Source organism: Hyperolius riggenbachi, chromosome 7 (assembly GCF_040937935.1).
Source record: "Hyperolius riggenbachi isolate aHypRig1 chromosome 7, aHypRig1.pri, whole genome shotgun sequence".
Taxonomy (NCBI): Eukaryota; Metazoa; Chordata; class Amphibia; order Anura; family Hyperoliidae; genus Hyperolius; species Hyperolius riggenbachi.
Window position 1 is genome coordinate 67309620 of NC_090652.1, and position 19497 is coordinate 67329116.

The window sequence follows — 19497 nt, forward strand, 5'->3', positions numbered from 1 at the left end:
GAAGGGAATTGTTCTTTAAAATTATGCTTTTTAATAGCCTATCCCTCATTTGAATTAAGATTGATTATTCTAACAATCTTTGTCACAATTTGTTGTCGGGCGCCTCCTACCTCTTATCCCTTTGTTCTCCCCTAGACAGTGATATTAGTCCAGAGGTCCATTTTTACTAGAGTGCAGCCGACAATATTTGTAAGACGATTTTTTAACAGATCCACTTGGAGACAGATTTCTCTATCTGCTCAGTTTTGTAAGCAGTAATCTAATATCTCTCACAGTTTTCCATTGTTTTAAATACAATGCTTGATTGGTGCTTTAGGCATTCTTTTTACATTCTTTTCCCAGTTTCTGGTGTTCCTGAAAATTAATTAACCAGACACACCCACTACTTCTCTGACTGCACAAATGTTAACTTATCCATTTAGTTTTTGCAATAATAGAATGGTGTGAAAACTACTGTAATTGCATTTTTGCAAAAAAGTCCATTTGGAATGATAAAATGTAGTAAAAGAAAAATGTTGTGAAACTCCATGTGCACAACTTAAATGTATTTTCTTAAAAATATCACGAGGGTTTTGAAGCTACACACATTCATCCCTAATGCCGAGTCCACATGTTACCATCTTTTTATTATTATTTGTTTGCCAATCTGTTTAACTATATATATATTTTGTACAGCTGCTATTTTTTTCTTCAATGATTTCAATATGTTTATTATTAGTATTATTCATTGTATATATCACTGAGACTATTGATATGTGAACATGGTCGTTGTGACCTGACAGTTTTCATATTGTCTCAGTGATATTGTTTTATTCAAAATTCTTAGAATTTTCTCAAACATGCACTGTAGTTCAAGTAGGCCCGGATTTACCTCACAGGAGCCTATAGGCACAGATGTCCTGGCACCTTAGATTTCACCCTCCATGAACCTACAAACCCCAGCTAACTGCACTGCAAGTGTGCTGGCTGGCCCAGTTTGCACTTTTCCCTTATTTCCCTTGCCTAGCTACAGGTGCCTCCAAGTATTAGGTAGCCAGAGAGGTACTAAGAGGTATTAACCTCCCTGGCGTTCTGATTATGTGCAGCCGCACGGCTGCACATGGTTTTTCAAACTTATTTTTTTTTTAATCATGTAGCTAGCCTAGCGCTAGCTACATGATACCCCCCTCCCAGCCGAATCCCAACCACCCTTCCGATCACCGCCGGCGATGATGGCCGTCAGCAGATCCCATTCTGAACAGGATCTTCATCAGGGCTTCCCCCGTCACCATGGCGATGAACGGAATGACGTCATCGACGAGTCCCGATCCACCCCTCAGCGCTGCCTGGCACTGATTGGCCAGGCAGCGCACATGGTCTCGGGGGGGCTCTCTTTACGTGGCGGATAGCGGTGCATCGGCGGCGAGTGGTGGTGAGTGGCCCCAACACGCAGCAAGCAAAGTGCTTGCTGCGTGTTTTTAAAAAAAAATATTCAAATCGGCCCACCAGGGGCTGAGCGGCACCCTCTGGCGTCTCTGGACGAGCTCAGCTCGTCCAGAACGCTAGGGAGTTTAAGTAGCTAGAGGTGCCCCTGACTGAAGGGAGATCTTGTCAGTGGAATGCTGAGATCTCTTATTTACACTCTCATTGGTAGGGATGGTTGCTGGATTCCGCGGAATTCGAAATTCCGCCATTCCGGCCGGAATTGGGTCAATTCCGATTTCCGGCGGTCGGAACGGAATTGCTATAGCGCTAAAACGGAATTCCGCGGAAAAATGCAGAATTCCGTCGGAATGCAATTTTTTTGTGAGCCAATCACAAAGAAGCCCCTAGAACAAGGTTAAAGTGACAAAACATGGATTTCCGCATGAAAATAGGAATTATTTCAGCAGGAATTACAGTCTTAACAAAAACCAATCAATCCTCCTATGTTAGCAACCTATCCCAACCATTTTGTAAAGCTCCATAGCCTACGCGACACCTCCTGTGGCGCCAAAATAACCTCCTTGGGACCACCGCCAGGTCCCAAAGCTTACGCAACACCTCCTGTGGCGCCAAAATGACCACCATGGAGCGGAATTCAGAACTGAATTCGGACGTTCCGATCATCCCTACTCATTGGGACTCTGCATAGGGAAGGAGGGAGGGAGGTGCTCGGGGAGGGGAGTGAGGTACCTTTGCATCATCAGGCGCCTGTAGGCACGTGCCTACAGTACCTTACAGTAAATCCAGCCATGAGTTAAAGTAATTGGAAATTGATAAAAAAAATAAGCAGTTACTTACCTAAGGAGAGGGAAGGCTCTGGGTCCTATAGAGCCTTCCCTCTCCTCTCCCAGTCCCCTCATTGCAGCAGCAGCTCCTCCATTTGAACCCCCCACTGCAGGGGATTGCAGAAGTCTTTGGGAGCCAAATCATCTGGAAGACAGGCGGTTCCATACTGTGCATACACAAGAGAGGACGCTCACACGGGACCAGTATGGAGCGGCCCATTTTTCGGAGCACTCAGGCTCCTGAAGACAGTTCCAAAGCCTCTTTTGCGGCAGAGAGAGAGAGCAGTATTTCACCATAGTGGTTAAATACTACTATTACTATCGGGGAGCCAGCGCTGGAACGAGGACCGAGAGAGGAGCGGAAATGCTCTATAGGACCCACAGCCTTCCCTCTCCTTAGGTAAATATCTGCTTCATCTTTTTTGTCAATTCCCAATTACTCTAATTGAGAATGAGAATAGCATTCTCATAAAGATTCATGTTTGGGTGAAAATTCATAATTGCTTGAAAGCTCCAAATTTATGAATATTCAATGCATTTTTGTAAATACTTTTTTTTTTCTGTCTGAATACCATTACTCCAATTCTGCAGGCTCATTTATAGTGTATCTGAGGCAAAAAAAAAAGAAAGTTAAAGTTATAAATATTTGCATAAGGGATGCTTATTCAGATTCTGTGAAATTGAAGTTTCTGCATGTTTAATCTGTAATCAAAAAAGGGAAATTGGAAATTCGATTTACCGCACTTTGGTAATTTTAGCCTGATCACAGAACTAGGAAGCATTGGACCAATCATAGAATGGAGAATGTTTCTGCAAAATTAAAATTTTAGACCAATCACAAGACTTATTTTCTGTTTTTCTGATTTCCATTTTCCAATTTTTGTTTTCATTTTTTGCATTCTAGGATGCAAAATATGACTAATAAAATACTCCTCAAAAATTGAAAATTGGAATAAAATCGGATAAATGGAAATCAGAATTTCAGCGGAATCGGAAACGGGTATTTCTGACCATCCCTAATCTGCATATTCTTAATATTCTCAGTATAATGGCATAGCAATAGTAGATGCACAGGTTGTGACCACTCCAACGGGGACCCTTGGGCCAGAGGGGCAACTAGGGGTCTTCCCTTAACTTCAGTATTAGCATTATAATGATGCTCTGCTGGTAATGATGATCACTTCTATATATTCTTTGAATTGTGGTTATTATCACTAACAAACTGATCCAATTCACTGTTTACATCTCCTATCCTGTGAAAGTCTGTCAAGTTTTGTTGGGCCATATGAATTGTAACATATAGGGCTTGATTCACAAAAGCATGCTAAGTGTTATCAGTGTTATCTAAAGCTGCTTATCACATGCAAAGTGCCTCCTCACGTGCTAATGCACACGTAAGAGTTTGTGCGTGTAAAGTTTAGAGCGCGTAAAGTTTTGCGCGCGCAAAGTCTTGCGTGCACCGCTTCATGTGCAAAATCAGGTGCTTTGCGTGCTAAGCAGAGTGATAAGCATACTTTACATTTTACGTGTGCTAAACTTTACGTGCACTAGCACGCAAATAGTAACAGCTTTGCACTCTAGTTTGCACGTGCAAAGCTTTTAGGCGTGCTAACTGTGTTAGCACAATTTAGTGAATCAAGCCCATAGAATGCTTGTGGGGGCCTAATGTAAAACTTGCACTGGGGGCCAAAGCTTCTTAGCTACACCCCCCCTCTCAGTAGACACTTGGTGGCCTTTTCTTGTGGCCAGCCTCACCTCTGTGCTGTTGCTGTAACCACTGTTCACAGTTCCATTCACAGAACCAGTGCTTTGTCCACTCCGTGCACCCTCATGGATTGTGCTTCTAAATGACTGTGAACAGCAGTTATGGCATAGAGGATTCTGGGCATGTGTGAGTAGGAAACATTAGTAATTGTGCATGCCCCGTATGTTTCTGGCTGGGCATTACTTATGGTGCCCATACATGGTACAATAAAAACGTTTGATTTACCCGGTTATTTGATCTAAACGATCAAATTGAATGAAAATCAAAACATTTTTTTTTCAATCAAGAAATTTGAACGATTATCCCGTTTTTTTTTGTTTTGTTTTTAGAAAAACATGATCGGACATGCTGGAAAAATCTTTGTATTCAATCATCAAACAAATCGATCAAGTCAAACAAATCAAACAAAATGATCTAATCGAAAATAAATGAAAAATTGTACCATGTATGGGCACCTTTAGTCATGCGGAGGCACGCACAAGGAGGGTGTGTGGAATTAACAGAATGGGGGCTACAGTGGTAGCATGAAGTGGAGGCCAGACACAAGTATGGACCAGGGATGAGCAGAAACTACGCCAGTGCGAATTTCCGCATTGTAGTTCGCATCTATGCATCTAGTTTGTAGGTGAAGTTTCAAAACTAGGCTTACGAATGTACGCGTAGTGAGGTACCGTTACGCATAGCTTACGCCCACTATGCGTAGTTAACATGTGTATTGCGTAGTGAACTACGAATGTGTTACTCGGTTCTAATTTTCCACGTGCGATTATATGCTTACAAATTTACGCATTGGAAAAGGGGAATGTACGCATAGAAGAGTTACCGGTATATGCATATAAAGAGGAATTAATGCGTAAAATTTTCTGCATGCAGGCATAAGCATCCGCATACACTACGCTTCACACTACGTGTAATTGCGTATTTTAATGCGTATTCTATGAATTGCATAGGAAGCGACTATTTGATTTCGAAGCAGTAGTTTGGCGAAGCGTAATTGCATAAAAATACGCGTAGTTCCAGCGTAGCAAAGTTGGATGACTACGACCATACCTGGTATGAACCACCAAGTGTCTGACATAAAGAAAAAGCAGGCATACATGACTTTTAAGGTACCCGTACATTTAGATGTATCTACATACATCGAGAGAGATCTGTCAGCTGCCCGCACACCGCAGGCTGATTCACCATCAATTTCATGCTGAAATCAATCAGGAATCAACCTTGTGACGCCACATCCACCTCCTTGCCGATCCAATGCTGCACCCCCAATGTTTAACCAGTTCACCCCCAAGGGTTTTTATCCTAACGGACCAGAGCAATTTTCAGTTGTCAGCGCTCCTCCCTTTTATTCCCTAATAACTTTATTACTACTTATCACAAGAAAATGATCTATACCTCGTTTTTTTCGCCACCAATTAGGCTTTCTGTGGATAGTACATTTTGCTAAGAATTTTTTTATTCTAAATGCATTTTAATGAGAAAAACAGAAAAAAAAGAAAAAAAATCATTATTTCTCAGTGTTCAGCCTTTATAGTTTTAAAATTAAACATTCTCCTGTGGATAAAACAAACACGTTTTATTTGCCCAGTGGTCCCGATAATTAAACCGTTTAGATTATGTCCCTACCACAATGTATGGCGACAGTATATTATTTTGAAATATAAGTGGTTATTTTTCTGTTTGTTCTGGCCATAATTACAAGCCCCTATGTAATAAATTAAAATTAATTTTCCCCCATAAAATATAGAATAAAAAAAGCTGAGTCCCTAAGGCAACTATTTTTTTTTTTTTAAGCTGATTTTTTTTTTTACAAGTGTTTTTTTGGGGGGGGAGGGTTGGAAGTTTAATTTTATTAATGATGTGTATATACTTGAAAATGTATGTATTTTGTAGGTGTAATATACTTTTTGGCCACAAGATGGCGCTAGTGAACACTCATAGGACGTGTTCACTTTTTTTTTTTTTTTTTTTACACACTTTATTAAACTGTTACATTTCCTGTTTATGTGAATGGACGTAGCCGCTGTTCGCGGTCACGTCCATTCACTCCAGGCACGGCGATTGGGTAGAGGACTGTTCAGTCCTCTTCCCCAATCGCCCAGCACGGGATCCCGACGGTAATGGCGGCGGTAGCGGCGGACACACGGCGGTAGCAGCGGCGGGAATGCGCGACGTATTAAAACGTCATGTTGCTGTTAATAGCGGTAAGCATGACGTTTTAATACGTTAGGATGGCGGTAAATGGTTAATGTACCCCCCGGTGCCCAGTGAACTCTATACCTTACCTGTCCATGACTGCTGCTCCCTCTGGGCTCCCTCCACAGTTCATACATGCGACCCACGTGGTTGCCTAGTAAAGGCGTGTGTGTGACATCCCACGTCACTCACATGCCCACATAAATAGGCAACCATGTGGGGCGGGTGTATGGAGCAAGAAGTGCGCCTGGAGCCAGTGAATGAAAGGTGGCAGCCAAGGACAGATACTGTATAGTGTACTGGACCTGGGGGGGGGAGCACACTACACATTAGGCGGAAAGCGCAGGGTGTTTTTATAGCCTTGTTTCCCATCCCGATAATGCTTGACATTACCGCTCCTGGTCGAGCAAGTCAGCCCAACATCTTGCTGCATGTCCGACCGATTAATGTGACCAATTTCAGCATAAAATTGGTCATGTTGTCGGTCGTGCATGCACTTTGCGGCACCGATTTTCATCCAATTATAATAACTGAATCAGATCATCGATCGCCCGCCAAGTCATCTGATGGCCACCTTTACTTTTCTGCCTCAGGTTTACTTGACATGTAACAGCACTCCAGTGAGGATATCACCAGCAGATTGACAATGGAATTACCTCATCACAGCCTAATAGCCTATGGGAGGGATGCTGAACTCCAGTCCTCCTCAAGGCCCGAGGTTCTCACACATTTTTTGAGTAGCTCAAATTAATTGATGGGACTGAATCAGGAAAGGTGTGGTTCACCTTCCGAGCACCAGAGTTTGACTCCTGTGGCCTCCAGCAAATTGTGGTTATTTTTCTGGGATGAAGGCAGAGACTGGAGTGCTCAGAGGGACATGAACAGTGATGAGCACAAATGTCGATATTCTTTTCAAATTAATTTTTGGAAAAATAATGTTAAATTTGACGTTTGACTGAAAAAGCCATAGAAAATCATTTTGAATTTTCACAATAAAAATAATGATTTTTCACATGTTAGCAGTAAAACATTATTTTTCATGCTTTTCACTGTAAAAATAAAGTTTTTTTGTGTTTTCACAAATTTTTGCCATATTGCAATTTGCAAAAATACAATGGCCTCAATTTTCGTAGGGTTATCAAACAAATTACCTCATGTGAGGTAATTTACCTCATGAGGTAATGACATTTAGCAATTCTGGTAGGTTTTAGTCATGTTTTACCTCATATGGTAAATTATGAGCTAATTTGTGAGGTAATTTGCATTAATTGTACTGAAAGTAGCTATTTTCATGGAAATTAAGGGGCATGTTAGCACATAATTTACCGATCAGTTTATGACCTTCCTGTACCTGGAGGTAAAGTCAATTTGTATGCATTTTGCAGTTTTTTTGTGTTCCTATTGCTGTTTTAATGTCGTTCCTATTCAGGCTGTGTAATAGAAAAGAAAAGTAGAAATAAAACTGCAAATATTTACTGGATTTTTTTTTTAAGGGATGCCTATAAATATACTTTTCATAGGTTACTACATAATCAAATACACCCCCCCCCCCTCAAAAAACAAACATCTTCCAAAGACTATTGTAACTTATGGAAGACAGTTAAAGACTACTATTATTTATTTACTTCATGCTTACTGCTGAAATACCTCATGTTTTACCTCACTTTATTCATTTACCTCATGTTTTACCTCACTTTATTCATTTACCTCATGTTTTACCTCACTTTATTCATTTACCTCATGTTTTACCTCATGTTCAAGAATGAAGAAAAATCTTTCAGAATTGCTTAAAAAAAAAAAAGAGGAAACTACCTTGTGAGGTATTTAACCTACAACAAATTTACCTCACATAGCTACCAGAATTGAGGTCAGTGGCCCATATGCAATTTACTTTTTTTTACCTGAGATTTTCTCCTAAGAGATAATTTTTCATCTTTGATTTAAAAAAACTTTCTAGCACTTTTCAACTAGTACCAAAAAATAGGTTAAAAAGTACTGATAAAATTATTCTTGCTTTCTGGTGGCTTAAAAGACATTTTATTGACAAGTTGTGAAAATATCACCGAGGAGAAAACCCAGGAGAAAAAGTGAATTGCATATGGGCCAATGTATTTTCAGGGAAATTTTCTCAAAATCAAAAATTCCATGTTGCCTGCTAAAATTACTTTGGTGAAAATTTGCGAGCAACACTGAATGGCAAGAAAATATGGGTAGAACATATAAACTTCTTAAAGATACTCTATTATCATCATCTTGTGATGATAAAAATAATGAGCAATTTGACTTTTACATAGAAAGAAAAATCAAACACCTATGTCTTGGCACTTGATGGAGACACAGACTTTCAGCCAACTGCATTAATGTTTCTGATGGATCGTCTGAAAATGTACCCAGAAGTTGGCGCTGTCTCTGGAAGAATCTACCCAGCAGGACTAGGTACTGGAAAATATGTAGCCTCAATTTACAGCCAAGCTCGCTCTCTCGCTTTCTCTCTCTGGCCCTTATTCAATTCACTTTTTTCCCCTGAGTTCTCTACTAGGTAATTTTCACAACTTATCAATGAAACACCTTCCAAGCCACTAGCTAGCAAGAGAATACTCTGAATAATTTTGCCAGTAGTTTTCACCTACGTACTTTTGGGTACTTTTACAATCTGCGTGTGCGTGTGCGTGTGTATGTATATATATATATATATATATATATATATATATATATATATATATATATATATATATATATATATATATATATATATATTTACAGAGGGATTGCAGCACACAACAGGAAAACAGTGACAGGGGCTCTTGGCTACGCTTTAACGCACTTAAGCTCACCAACTGCGCCAAAGTGTCCCCAATCTGGTGAGTCCTACTCTACCATGCAAAATGCCAGTTTTTATAAGCAGTCTAGTGGGAACTAATCCAAAAACCCAAAAGTCAACTAGATGTTTTTAATTTCCTTTTTTCCATCTAGTTGACTTTTGGGTTTTTGGATTAGTTCCCACTAGACTGCTTATAAAAACTGGCATTTTGCATGGTAGAGTAGGACTCACCAGATCGTGGACACTTTGGCGCAGTTGGTGAGCGTGTGTGTGTGTGTGTATATAAATACATATATATATATATATATATATATATATATATATATATATATATATATATATATACATACACAGTGGCTTGCGAAAGTATTCGAGCCCCCTTGAAGTTTTCCACATTTTGTCACATTACTGCCACAAACATGAATCCATTTTATTGGAATTTCACATGAAAGACCAATACAAAGTGGTGTACACTTGAGAAGTGGAACGAAAATCATACATGATTCCAAACATTTTTTACAAATCAATAACTGCAAAGTGGGGTGTGCGTAATTATTCAGCCCCCTTTGGTCTGAGTGCAGTCAGTTGCCCATAGACATTGCCTGATGAGTGCTAATGGCTAAATAGAGTGCGCCTGTGTGTAATCTAATGTCAGTACAAATACAGCTGCTCTGTGAAGACCTCAGAGGTTGTCTAAGAGAATATTGGGAGCAACAACACCATGAAGTCCAAAGAACACACCAGACAGGTCAGGGATGAAGTTATTGAGAAATTTAAAGCAGGCTTAGGTTGCAAAAGGATTTCCAAAGTCTTGAACATCCCACAGAGCACTGTTCAAGCGATCATTCAGAAATGGAAGGGGTATGGCACAACTGTAAACCTACCAAGACAAGGCCGTCCAGCTAAACTCACAGGCCGAACAAGGAGAGCACTGATCAGAAATGCAGTCGAGAGGCCCATGGTGACTCTGGATGAGCTGCAGAGATCTACAGCTCAGGTGGAGGAATCTGTGCATAGGACAAGTATTAGTCATGCACTGCACAAAATTGGCCTTTATAGAAGAGTGGCAAGAAGAAAGCCATCGTTAACAAAAAGCATAAGATGTCCCATATGCAGTTTGCCACAAGCCATGTGAGGGACACAACAAACATGTGGAAGAAGGTGCTCTGGTCAGATGAGACCAAAACTGAACTTTTTGGCCAAAAATGCAAAACGCTATGTGTGGTGGAAAACTAACATTGCACATCACTCTGAACACACCATCCCCACTGTCAAATATGGTGATGACAGTATCATGCTCTGGGGGTGCTTCTCTTCAGCAGGGACAGGGAGGTTGGTCATAGTTGATGGGAAGATAGATGGAGCCAAATACAGGGCAATATTAGAAGAAAACCTCTTGGAGTCTGCAAAAGACTTGAGACTGGGGCGGAGGTTCTCCTTCCAGCAGGACAATGACCCTAAACATAAAGCCAGGGCAACAATGGAATGGTTTAAAACAAAACATATCTATGTGTTAGAATGGCCCAGTCAAAGTCCAGATCTAAATCCATTCAAGAATCTGTGGCAAGGTCTGAAAACTGCTGTTCACAAACGCTGTCCATCTAATCTGACTGAGCTGGAGCTGTTTTGCAAAGAAGATTGAACAAGGATTTCAGTCTCTAGATGTGCAAAGCTGGTAGAGACATACCCTAAAAGACTGGCAGCTGTAATTGCAGCAAAAGGTGGTTCTACAAAGTATTGACTCAGGGGGCTGAATAATTATACGCACACCCCACTTTGCAGTTATTTATTTGTAAAAAATGTTTGGAATCATGTATGATTTTTGCTCCACTTCTCACGTGTACACCACTTCTTATTGGTCTTTCACGTGGAATTCCAATAAAATTGATCCATTGTTGTGGCAGTACTAAGACAAAATGTGGAAACCGTTAAGGGGCTGAATACTTTTGCAAGCCACAGTGTATATATATATATATATATATATATATATATATATATATATATATACACACACACACACACACAGAATTAAGGTAGTCACACATTAACAGATAATGCAATCAGAAAATTCACCAAATCACTATCCTAGAGTCACAATCAAGTGCAAATACACATAAAAGAAGCCTCCATTGAAGCAGCTGAACAGTTGTGAGTGCATAAGGCCAGTTCTCCACTCTACTGCTGATTCTATAGTGGTTTGGTAGGCATCTTGCACATAGCACTTTATCTGTTTAGTTGCACTTTACTGTGGCCCTATACGGTATTTTGGAGCATGTATGGACACTGAAGCACTTTTTATTGAACTCAAGGCACCTTCTGTATTGAATTTGGATAGTGATTTTGTGGTCTCTGCATAATTTGCACATTTTCTGCAATATTCTTCTATTAGATTTTTTCATTTTTTGCACTCTGATATTCTCTAATTGTGCTATACATGATACATTTGTCAGCAAGATGTCTGATTATAATCAGATTTAGGAGAACTTTTTAAATGGTTTTGTTAATTTTATTGTACTGTGATTTATCCAAATACAATTTAACTATATTGGTGACTTTAAAATGAATATGTGATTTATTTCATTCTTAAGCATCTTTCCTTGGTAGTTTTTTTTTTTTTTTGTAATATATAATATAAATATAAAAATTGATACAAATATTAATTTATTTATACTTTTTTGCTCACATTTTTTGGTCATACACGTTGATAGATGGCCACCCGATGGGACAAATAAAGAACCTGTCTTTTATTGAAATCTGATTAGAGAGTGATTTATTTATTTCATACACTGAATGCACCGCTATGGGCCATCAATCTACCATGGTTTCTGCACTGCCCCTGATCTGATCAGTCAAAATTTCTCATCCAGTCCTATCAATAACTTTGATCATTTTTTTTATTATGGTTTGGTCGGCCTTTTGTAGCAACAAGATCTCAGCAGATTTGATCTGAGTGATAAAATCTGCCAGCTACCTCAAAATGCACTATAGCTTTTGTACAATGTCACTGTCACTTAAGGTGGTGACTTATGCTGGGTACACAGTACGATTTTCTGTGAGATAGATGGATCAGATAGATAAAATCCGTCATGTCCGATATTGCTCCCGATCGTTTCCGCGCTCGATTTCTCATAGCAGTGAAAGGAAAAAGATAAGGAAAAATATTTAAGATAAGAGAATATAGCGCAGAATCGAGTACGTAATTGTGGCAAAAAAACGACTGGGTCGCAAAATCGCATGAGAAAACGTAACGTGTGTACCCAGCATCACTCATCAATTTTCCAGCAGATTTGATCATTCAGCGTTCTAGCCTGATTGTAATTTCGATAGATTTTTGTCCAAAATTTAAAACATTTTTGTGTTATCATAATTCTGCCTTTATATATATATATATATATATATATTTTTTTAAGTCGCTTGCATAAAACATCAGTTTACTTTTCAGCATGAGTAACAGTCTAGCTGTGATTTGTTATTCTTCCTGTAGGGCCGGTGATCTGGTACCAGAAGTTTGAATATGCTGTATGCCATTGGCTACAGAAGCCTTCAGAACACGTCTTTGGCTGTGTGTTGTGCAGTCCTGGATGTTTCAGCTTGTACAGGGCATCTGCACTAATGGATGACAATGTCCTAAAAAAATTTAGCAAAAAAGCAGAACGGGCATCAGAATATGTTCAGTGCGACCAGGGTAAGTCTTTAAGTGGAAAAACCTTATTATTTATTCCCATTCAGGGGCGTAACTAGAAATCACCGTGCCCCCCTGCAAAAATTTGAATCCCCCCCCCCACTGCTGTGTTCCTGCTCGCCGCCTACTGCCACTGATAATTGCAGGAGGGGAGCACGCTAAGGGGAGAGCCCAAGGTGATGGGGGGGATCGTCTCCCCTCCCCGCCGATGTGCGGACATGCTGTCTCCTTATGCTGCGACCCCTCCTGCCCCCCAAAATGGCCCTGAGCCCCCTGTGGGTGTAGGGGCTGCTGCCCCTATTGTTATGCCTCTGTTCCCATTGCTGCCCTGTTTGCATTTATAAGTGTGAATATATTTAAGTTTGATTGTGGTTGTTTATTTTTATTTTTTTTAATTTTCAACAACAAGGCATTTTCCCCCCCTTTATTTATGTATTTAGCCCCTCCCTCAGTGACAAGCTGAAAAGGCAAGGTACCAGGTGCTGTGTTAAGGCTCGTACACACACTTGATTCTATGGAACGATGGGTCTGTCGGACCTTCCCGCTGGGCCGGTGTTCCAGCGATAGTAGAGCGTGTGTACAGTCTGTCTGCAGACTGATAAGGCTGTTTCTGAGCGATCCGTCAGGCGGATCGCTCAGAAACAGCCTTATCAGTCTGCAGACAGACTGTACACATGCTGGACTGTCGCTGGAACGCCTGCCCAGTGGGAGGGTCTAACGGACCCGTCGTTCCATAGAATCAAGTGTGTGTACGAGCCTTTAGTCATGCTGGGAGCTGATAAGCCTCTCTCTATTTCCAGGATTCTCCTAAAAGGAAAGATAGGAAGGGGGTTTAAGAGGAGACACACAGGACACACAAAGCAGAGTTCTTCTGGACAGCTCCCAGTGGAATTCACATACCCCCCTGGACCCTCCCTCCTAAATCTATTTTTATATAAAATATAAAAATGCTCAGGGCCACACAGTGTCACAGGGAGATTAATTAGCATATTCAGGAGGGAGGGACTGAATAAAGCAGCTGGCTGGCAGTTGACACGTCCTGACCAGCATATATACTATAGGTATAGTCTAGTAGACAGCAGAAATAAAAATGATGACATCTGAAAAGTAAAATAATAAATGTATTCCTTTATTTAAGTATAATTATATATCACATGTCTTATGTAATTGATTTCAAATTGTTGTAATTTGGGCCCACGCTAAAGTGCCATTTAAATCTCAAATCCAATGTACCCTCAAGTGTTTACTGCTGTCTCTCTCATGTGTATGAGACTTATTTTCAATCTCTATAGAGTCAGACCATCACAACTCTGCTTTGGAATCTATGTTTTGCTGAATCAGAAAGGAAACCGAGATCCCACAATTGTGTAGTATGTTAGGTTGCAGGTGTTGAGTAGTAAAGATGAATTAATTTTACTCTCAAACACGGGTTACTATTCAGGCAACCACTATATAGACAGGTGGGGAAATTAGACCTGAATAACCCCACTCAGGTTAAGATTAAGGGCCAGTGCACACCAAAAAGCACTAGAGTAATTGCAAACGCTCGGTGATTTTTGAAGTGATTTTTCAGAACGATTCTAGGCATATGCCTATTGATTTTGTAATCATGCCTAGCGATTTTTGGAACGTTTTGGCGTAGATTTTTTATTTTTTGTTACAGTAGAGTTGGAACTGAACGGCTTCTGTAACCAGGGCCGGGCCGAGGCATAGGCTGGAGAGGCTCCAGCCTCAGGGCGCAGTGTAGGAGGGGGCGCACAATTCATTCAGCTGTCATTTCTTATTGTGCATTAAGCAGAAAGAAATAAGAAAAGGGGATACATAGCAGTGACTGCAAGCCATATAACTAGATATTAAGGTGTTGGGGAGGTTGTGGGCCCTGTGGCACCTCTTAGTCTAATAGCAATCAGTGCGTGATGGCTGGGCTGGAAGGGATGGAGGGGCGCACTTTGGCGTCTCAGCCTTGGGTGCTGGAGGACCTTGTCTCTGCTCTGTCTGTAACAAAACGCTTTGAAAATCCCTCTGTTCTAGAACTTTTCTGAGCGATTTTAGACTTTCCTATACTTAACATTGAGGCTGAATTGCCTCAGAAATCAGCAGAAATGCTGCATGGCCTGCGCTTGGGAGAAAATCACATTGCTCTGGTGGGATACATCCCATTCAAATACATTAGCCAAGCACTTTTCAAAGCATTTTTTAAAAGCGCTTAGAAGCGCTCTTGGTGTGCACCAGCCCTAAGTCTGCTCTCTGTCGACAGGAAAAAATGGGGTTGCACCCCTCCACCAAGGGTGAACTATAATATGAACTGCAAGTTGGAACAGGAGCGCCAGTACAGTATAAAATGAATTTAAAAAGTGTAAAAAAGGAGGTAGTGGTTGACTTACCTCCCAAAAATGGACACAATTCTGTTGATTATTGTCAACCAGTAGCTTTATTCATATACTCCACAATGCAACACATTTCACAGGTTCAATCCTGCTTCATCAGGCAGTAATTGGAGAAAACTATTGCAGTATGGCAGGAAGCCATAAACCTCTGGACTGGTAAGTCTACCACTATCTCCTCTTTCAAATGGTTAATACATTTTATACTTGCACTGGCGCCTCTGTTCCAACTTACAGTTCACAATATTGTTTTTGTATTGGAGATGTAAGACAGCACAGACAGTCACTGTTACCGGTGTTTTTGCAAACAATGTAAAATGTGTTGTATATGTATTGTAACTTGCGTTATGTACAGAAAGCACACAATTGACAAGGTGTAGTGCAGTCAGCATAGGCTGCAGACAGAGGAATAATAGGCAAGGCTTAAAGGACAACTGAAGTGAGGGTGATATAGAGCCTGCCATAGTACTTATTTTCTTTTAAGCAATGCCAGTTGCCAGGTTATCCTGTTGATCCTCTGCCTAAAGGGTCATAGACCCTGAACAAGCATGCAGAAGTTCAGGTGCTTCTGACATTATTGTCAGAACTGACAAGATTATCTCTGTATGCTGGTTTCTGGTTTGATTGCTTAAAAGGAAATAAATAGGACATCCTCCATATACCTTTCACTTCAGTAGTCCTTAATGGTGACCATGGGATATGTCAGCACCACAAAATATATTGGCGCTTTATGAATCAATAATAATAATAGTAGATGTCCACCAAATTGACCATCAGATGGATCCCTCTTTGATTAAATCTGATCAGAGAGGGATATATTGGTTGCCCAGAGATTTTAAATTGATTTCAGAATGAAATTGATTGGAAATCTGTGGAGCTGCCTGCCTCGCCGGCCAAGTCTCCTCCCATTTGGGTATTAGTTGAAAAGGGCGCCTGAGCCATCTGTGTAAAAAGGGCACCCCCATAGACTTCAGTGTTATTTTCTGCAAATCTCAGCTATAGGGTGGGGAAAAGGGCGCCCACGTTTCTTTCAGCTATAAAAGGGTAACCTTTTATAGCCAGTATTTTTTTTTCGCTCTAAAAGGGCACTGGATATACAGTAGCTCAGGTTTTTTTTTTTCGACTCTAAGAAGGGGCTGGATATAACCGAAATATTTGTTTCGGCTATAAAAGGGCACTGGATATAGCCAAGATTATTTTTGCCTATAAAAGGGCGCTGAATAAAGCTGAGATTTTTGGCCAGCTATATAAATTCAGTTACAAGATCTGTTATATCAGCAGGTGACTAAATTACGGTATGTTATACCAGTTACTCCGGTTATATCAGTTAATTTGGCTATATCAGTTCAAAATAACATACATGTTTCACATGAAATGTGGGGAAGATTGGGCACCGCCATGGGGGATTAAGGTTAGGCACCACCAAGGGAGGTTAGGAATAGGCATCACGATGAGGGGGTTTTAGGATTAGGCACACCAAGAGGGTCTTAGGGTTAGGCATCACCAGGGGAAGTTCTTAGGGTTAAGCACCATCAGGGAGGATCTTAGGGTTAGGCACCACCGGGTGGATCTTAGGGTTAGGCACCACGAGGGGGTTCTTAGGGTTAGGCACCACCGGGGGGGATCTTAGGGTTAGGCACCACCGGGGGGATCTTAGGGTTAGGCACCACGAGGGGGTTCTTAGGGTTAGGCACCATGAGGGGGTTCTTAGGGTTAGGCACCACGAGGGGGTTCTTAGGGTTAGGCACCACCTAAGGGTTCTCTGGAGAGTAGGGAGAAGCTATGTCATAGTAATCTATTTTCTCGGCTATATCGCTTTTCTTGGCTATATTACTTTTCTTTGCTATATCAATTTTCTCGGCTATATCCGACGTTCTTTTATAACCCAAAAATAAAAATCTTGGCTATATCAGCCACCCTTTTATAGCTGAAAAATATATCAGGTGTGCTTTTATAGCCAAAGAAAATCTTGGCTATATCCAGCACTCTTTCATAGCCCCCCCAAAAAATCTTGGCTATAACCAGTGCCCCCCCATCCCCCCCCAAAAAAAAATTGGCTTTATCCAGCATCATTTTATAGCTGAAATCTCGGATATCAAGCCCTTTTTTTAGGCCCCCTTTTTAAATGCATAATTCCACAGGTCTCCTCCCATCCGTGCTGCCTCCTGGCTGGCAGCAGAGCGCTCACCTTTCCAGGTGGCGTGTTTCCTCCCGGTTCTGGTGGTCTTCATGCTGTGGGCAGAGCCGGGACAAGGTCCTCCAGCACCCAAGGCTGAGACACCAAAGTGCGCCCCTCCATCCCCGCCACCCGAGCCATCACACACTGATTGCTATTAGACTAAGAGGTGTCACAGGGCCCACAACCTCCCCAACACCTTAATATCTAGTTATCTGGCTTGCAGTCACTGCCATGTATCCCCTTTTCTTATTTCTTTCTGCTTCAAACACAATTGGGAATGACAGCTGAATGAATTGTGCGCCCCCTCCTACACTGCGCCCTGAGGCTGGAGCCTCTCCAGCCTATGCCTCGGCCCGGCCCTGGCTGTGGGTCTCCTTCTCCCTGTGTCCCTTTTCTCATTCATGTCATGTGGCACACTAGAGCTCTGGCATGCATGCTGCCGAACCTCTATTTTTTTGTGTCACATGACACGTATATTGAAGGGAAATAATGAGTAGTGTATGGCCACTGGCCAGCATTAGTCCAATAACCTATTTGGGCCTTAGCTAGAGGAAAGAGATCCTTCCATTATGCAGGCAAGTGTATGTCTGTACTGAGAATCACTCAGTGCCGATCTCAGGCATGATTGTCTCTCTGTATGGATATGCCATCATGTGTCACATTAACATGCATGTAAAAAATACACCTGTGCATGGCAAAATAAGGAAATTAAAGGGGAACTGAAGTGAGAGTGATATGGTGGCTGCCATATTTATCTCCATTTAAACAATACCAGTTGCCCGGCTTTCCTGCTGATCTATTTGGCTACCATAGTGTCTAAATCACACCAGAAACAAGCATGCAGCTAATCTTGTCAGATCTGACAATAATGTCAGAAACACTTGATCTGCTGCATGCTTGTTCAGGGGCTATGGTTAAAAGTATGAGAGGCAGAGGATCAGCGGGATAGCCAGGCAACTGGTATTGCTTAAAAGGAAATACATATGACAGCCTTCACATCTCTCCCACTTCAGTTGCCCTTTAACTATTGTTTTTTATGTACCATGTTCTACAGAGGTCACTTAAAGTGTAGCTTAAAGAGACACTGAAGCGAAAAAAAATATATGATATAATGAATTGGTTGTGTACTATGAATAATTATCAGAAGATTAGCAGCAAAGAAAATATTCTCATATTTTTATTTTCAGGTATATAGTGTTTTTTCTAACATTGCATCATTCTCTAATATGTGCAGATTACACAGCACTCAGAATTTAAAATGATTCTTTCAGAGCAGTCTGTGAACTAATGACCTCTCCTCTGGCAGAGTAAAAGTAAAAAATTAACTAACAGTTGAGATAATAAAAGTTAGAAAACAGCCCTCTCCATGACTTTGAAAGTCATAGAGCTTAATGGCTTTTTTGTATAGAGATAACAACTGTAGTTTCTTAAATCTTCCTGTACTGGAAACAATTAGACTGATGTATCTGATCTTAATGTTTTATTTCTTAGCTGTACTACACATACAAATCATAATATCATAATTTTTTTTGCGCTTCAGTGTCTCTTTAAGTGGCATGTGACATGAGACGTGATGATAGGCATGTGAATGTACAGTGCCAAGCATATAAATGCTACATTGCTTTTCTTTTTTCTCTGCCTGAAAACGTTAATATACAGCCATGCAACTGACAGTTTTTCTACAGTCGGGATCCAGTCAGACTATAGCCACATTCTCTTCTTTGCAATTTTCTTCTGGATACAGGTGAAGATCGCTGGCTTTGTACATTACTCCTCCAACAAGGCTGGCGTGTGGAGTACAATGCTGCTGCAAATGCCTACACCAATGCCCCACAAGACTTACAAGAGTTTTACAATCAGAGGAAGAGGTGGGATCCTTCTACTATGGCAAACACCCTGGACTTACTGCACAGCGCAAAAGAGACAGTAAAGAAGAATCCATCTATCTCCTGCTTGTTCATCTTGTATCAACAAGTAAAAATGGTTTCTTCAATCCTAACTCCTACCTCTGTGTGCCTAATGATAGCAGGTATAGTGAGCCTGAATCATTTTCATCCAATGTTTCAGTATTGTTGTCTATTATAATATTTTTGAACTCTTTGAGGTCACATGCTCTATTTTGTTTTCTCAGCTTTACAAATATACTGCTGAAAGGACTATTGAAATGTCTTACTAGTTAAATATGTGTGCCCAGGGCCAGTTCTACACTACTTGCCGCACC

At 40.9% G+C, this 19497-nt stretch overlaps 1 protein-coding gene across 1 annotated transcript in view; it reads left to right on the forward strand.

Annotated features, from left to right (window-relative positions):
- LOC137526042 (chitin synthase chs-2-like) overlaps positions 1-19497 on the forward strand; it is a 119318-nt gene that overhangs the window by 30167 nt on the left and 69654 nt on the right. Inside the window, exons 4-6 of the mRNA XM_068247254.1 lie at positions 8505-8646; positions 12516-12716; positions 19021-19305. Of these exons, the coding sequence (XP_068103355.1) occupies positions 8505-8646; positions 12516-12716; positions 19021-19305 (628 nt within the window). The remainder of the gene's footprint in view (positions 1-8504; positions 8647-12515; positions 12717-19020; positions 19306-19497) is intronic.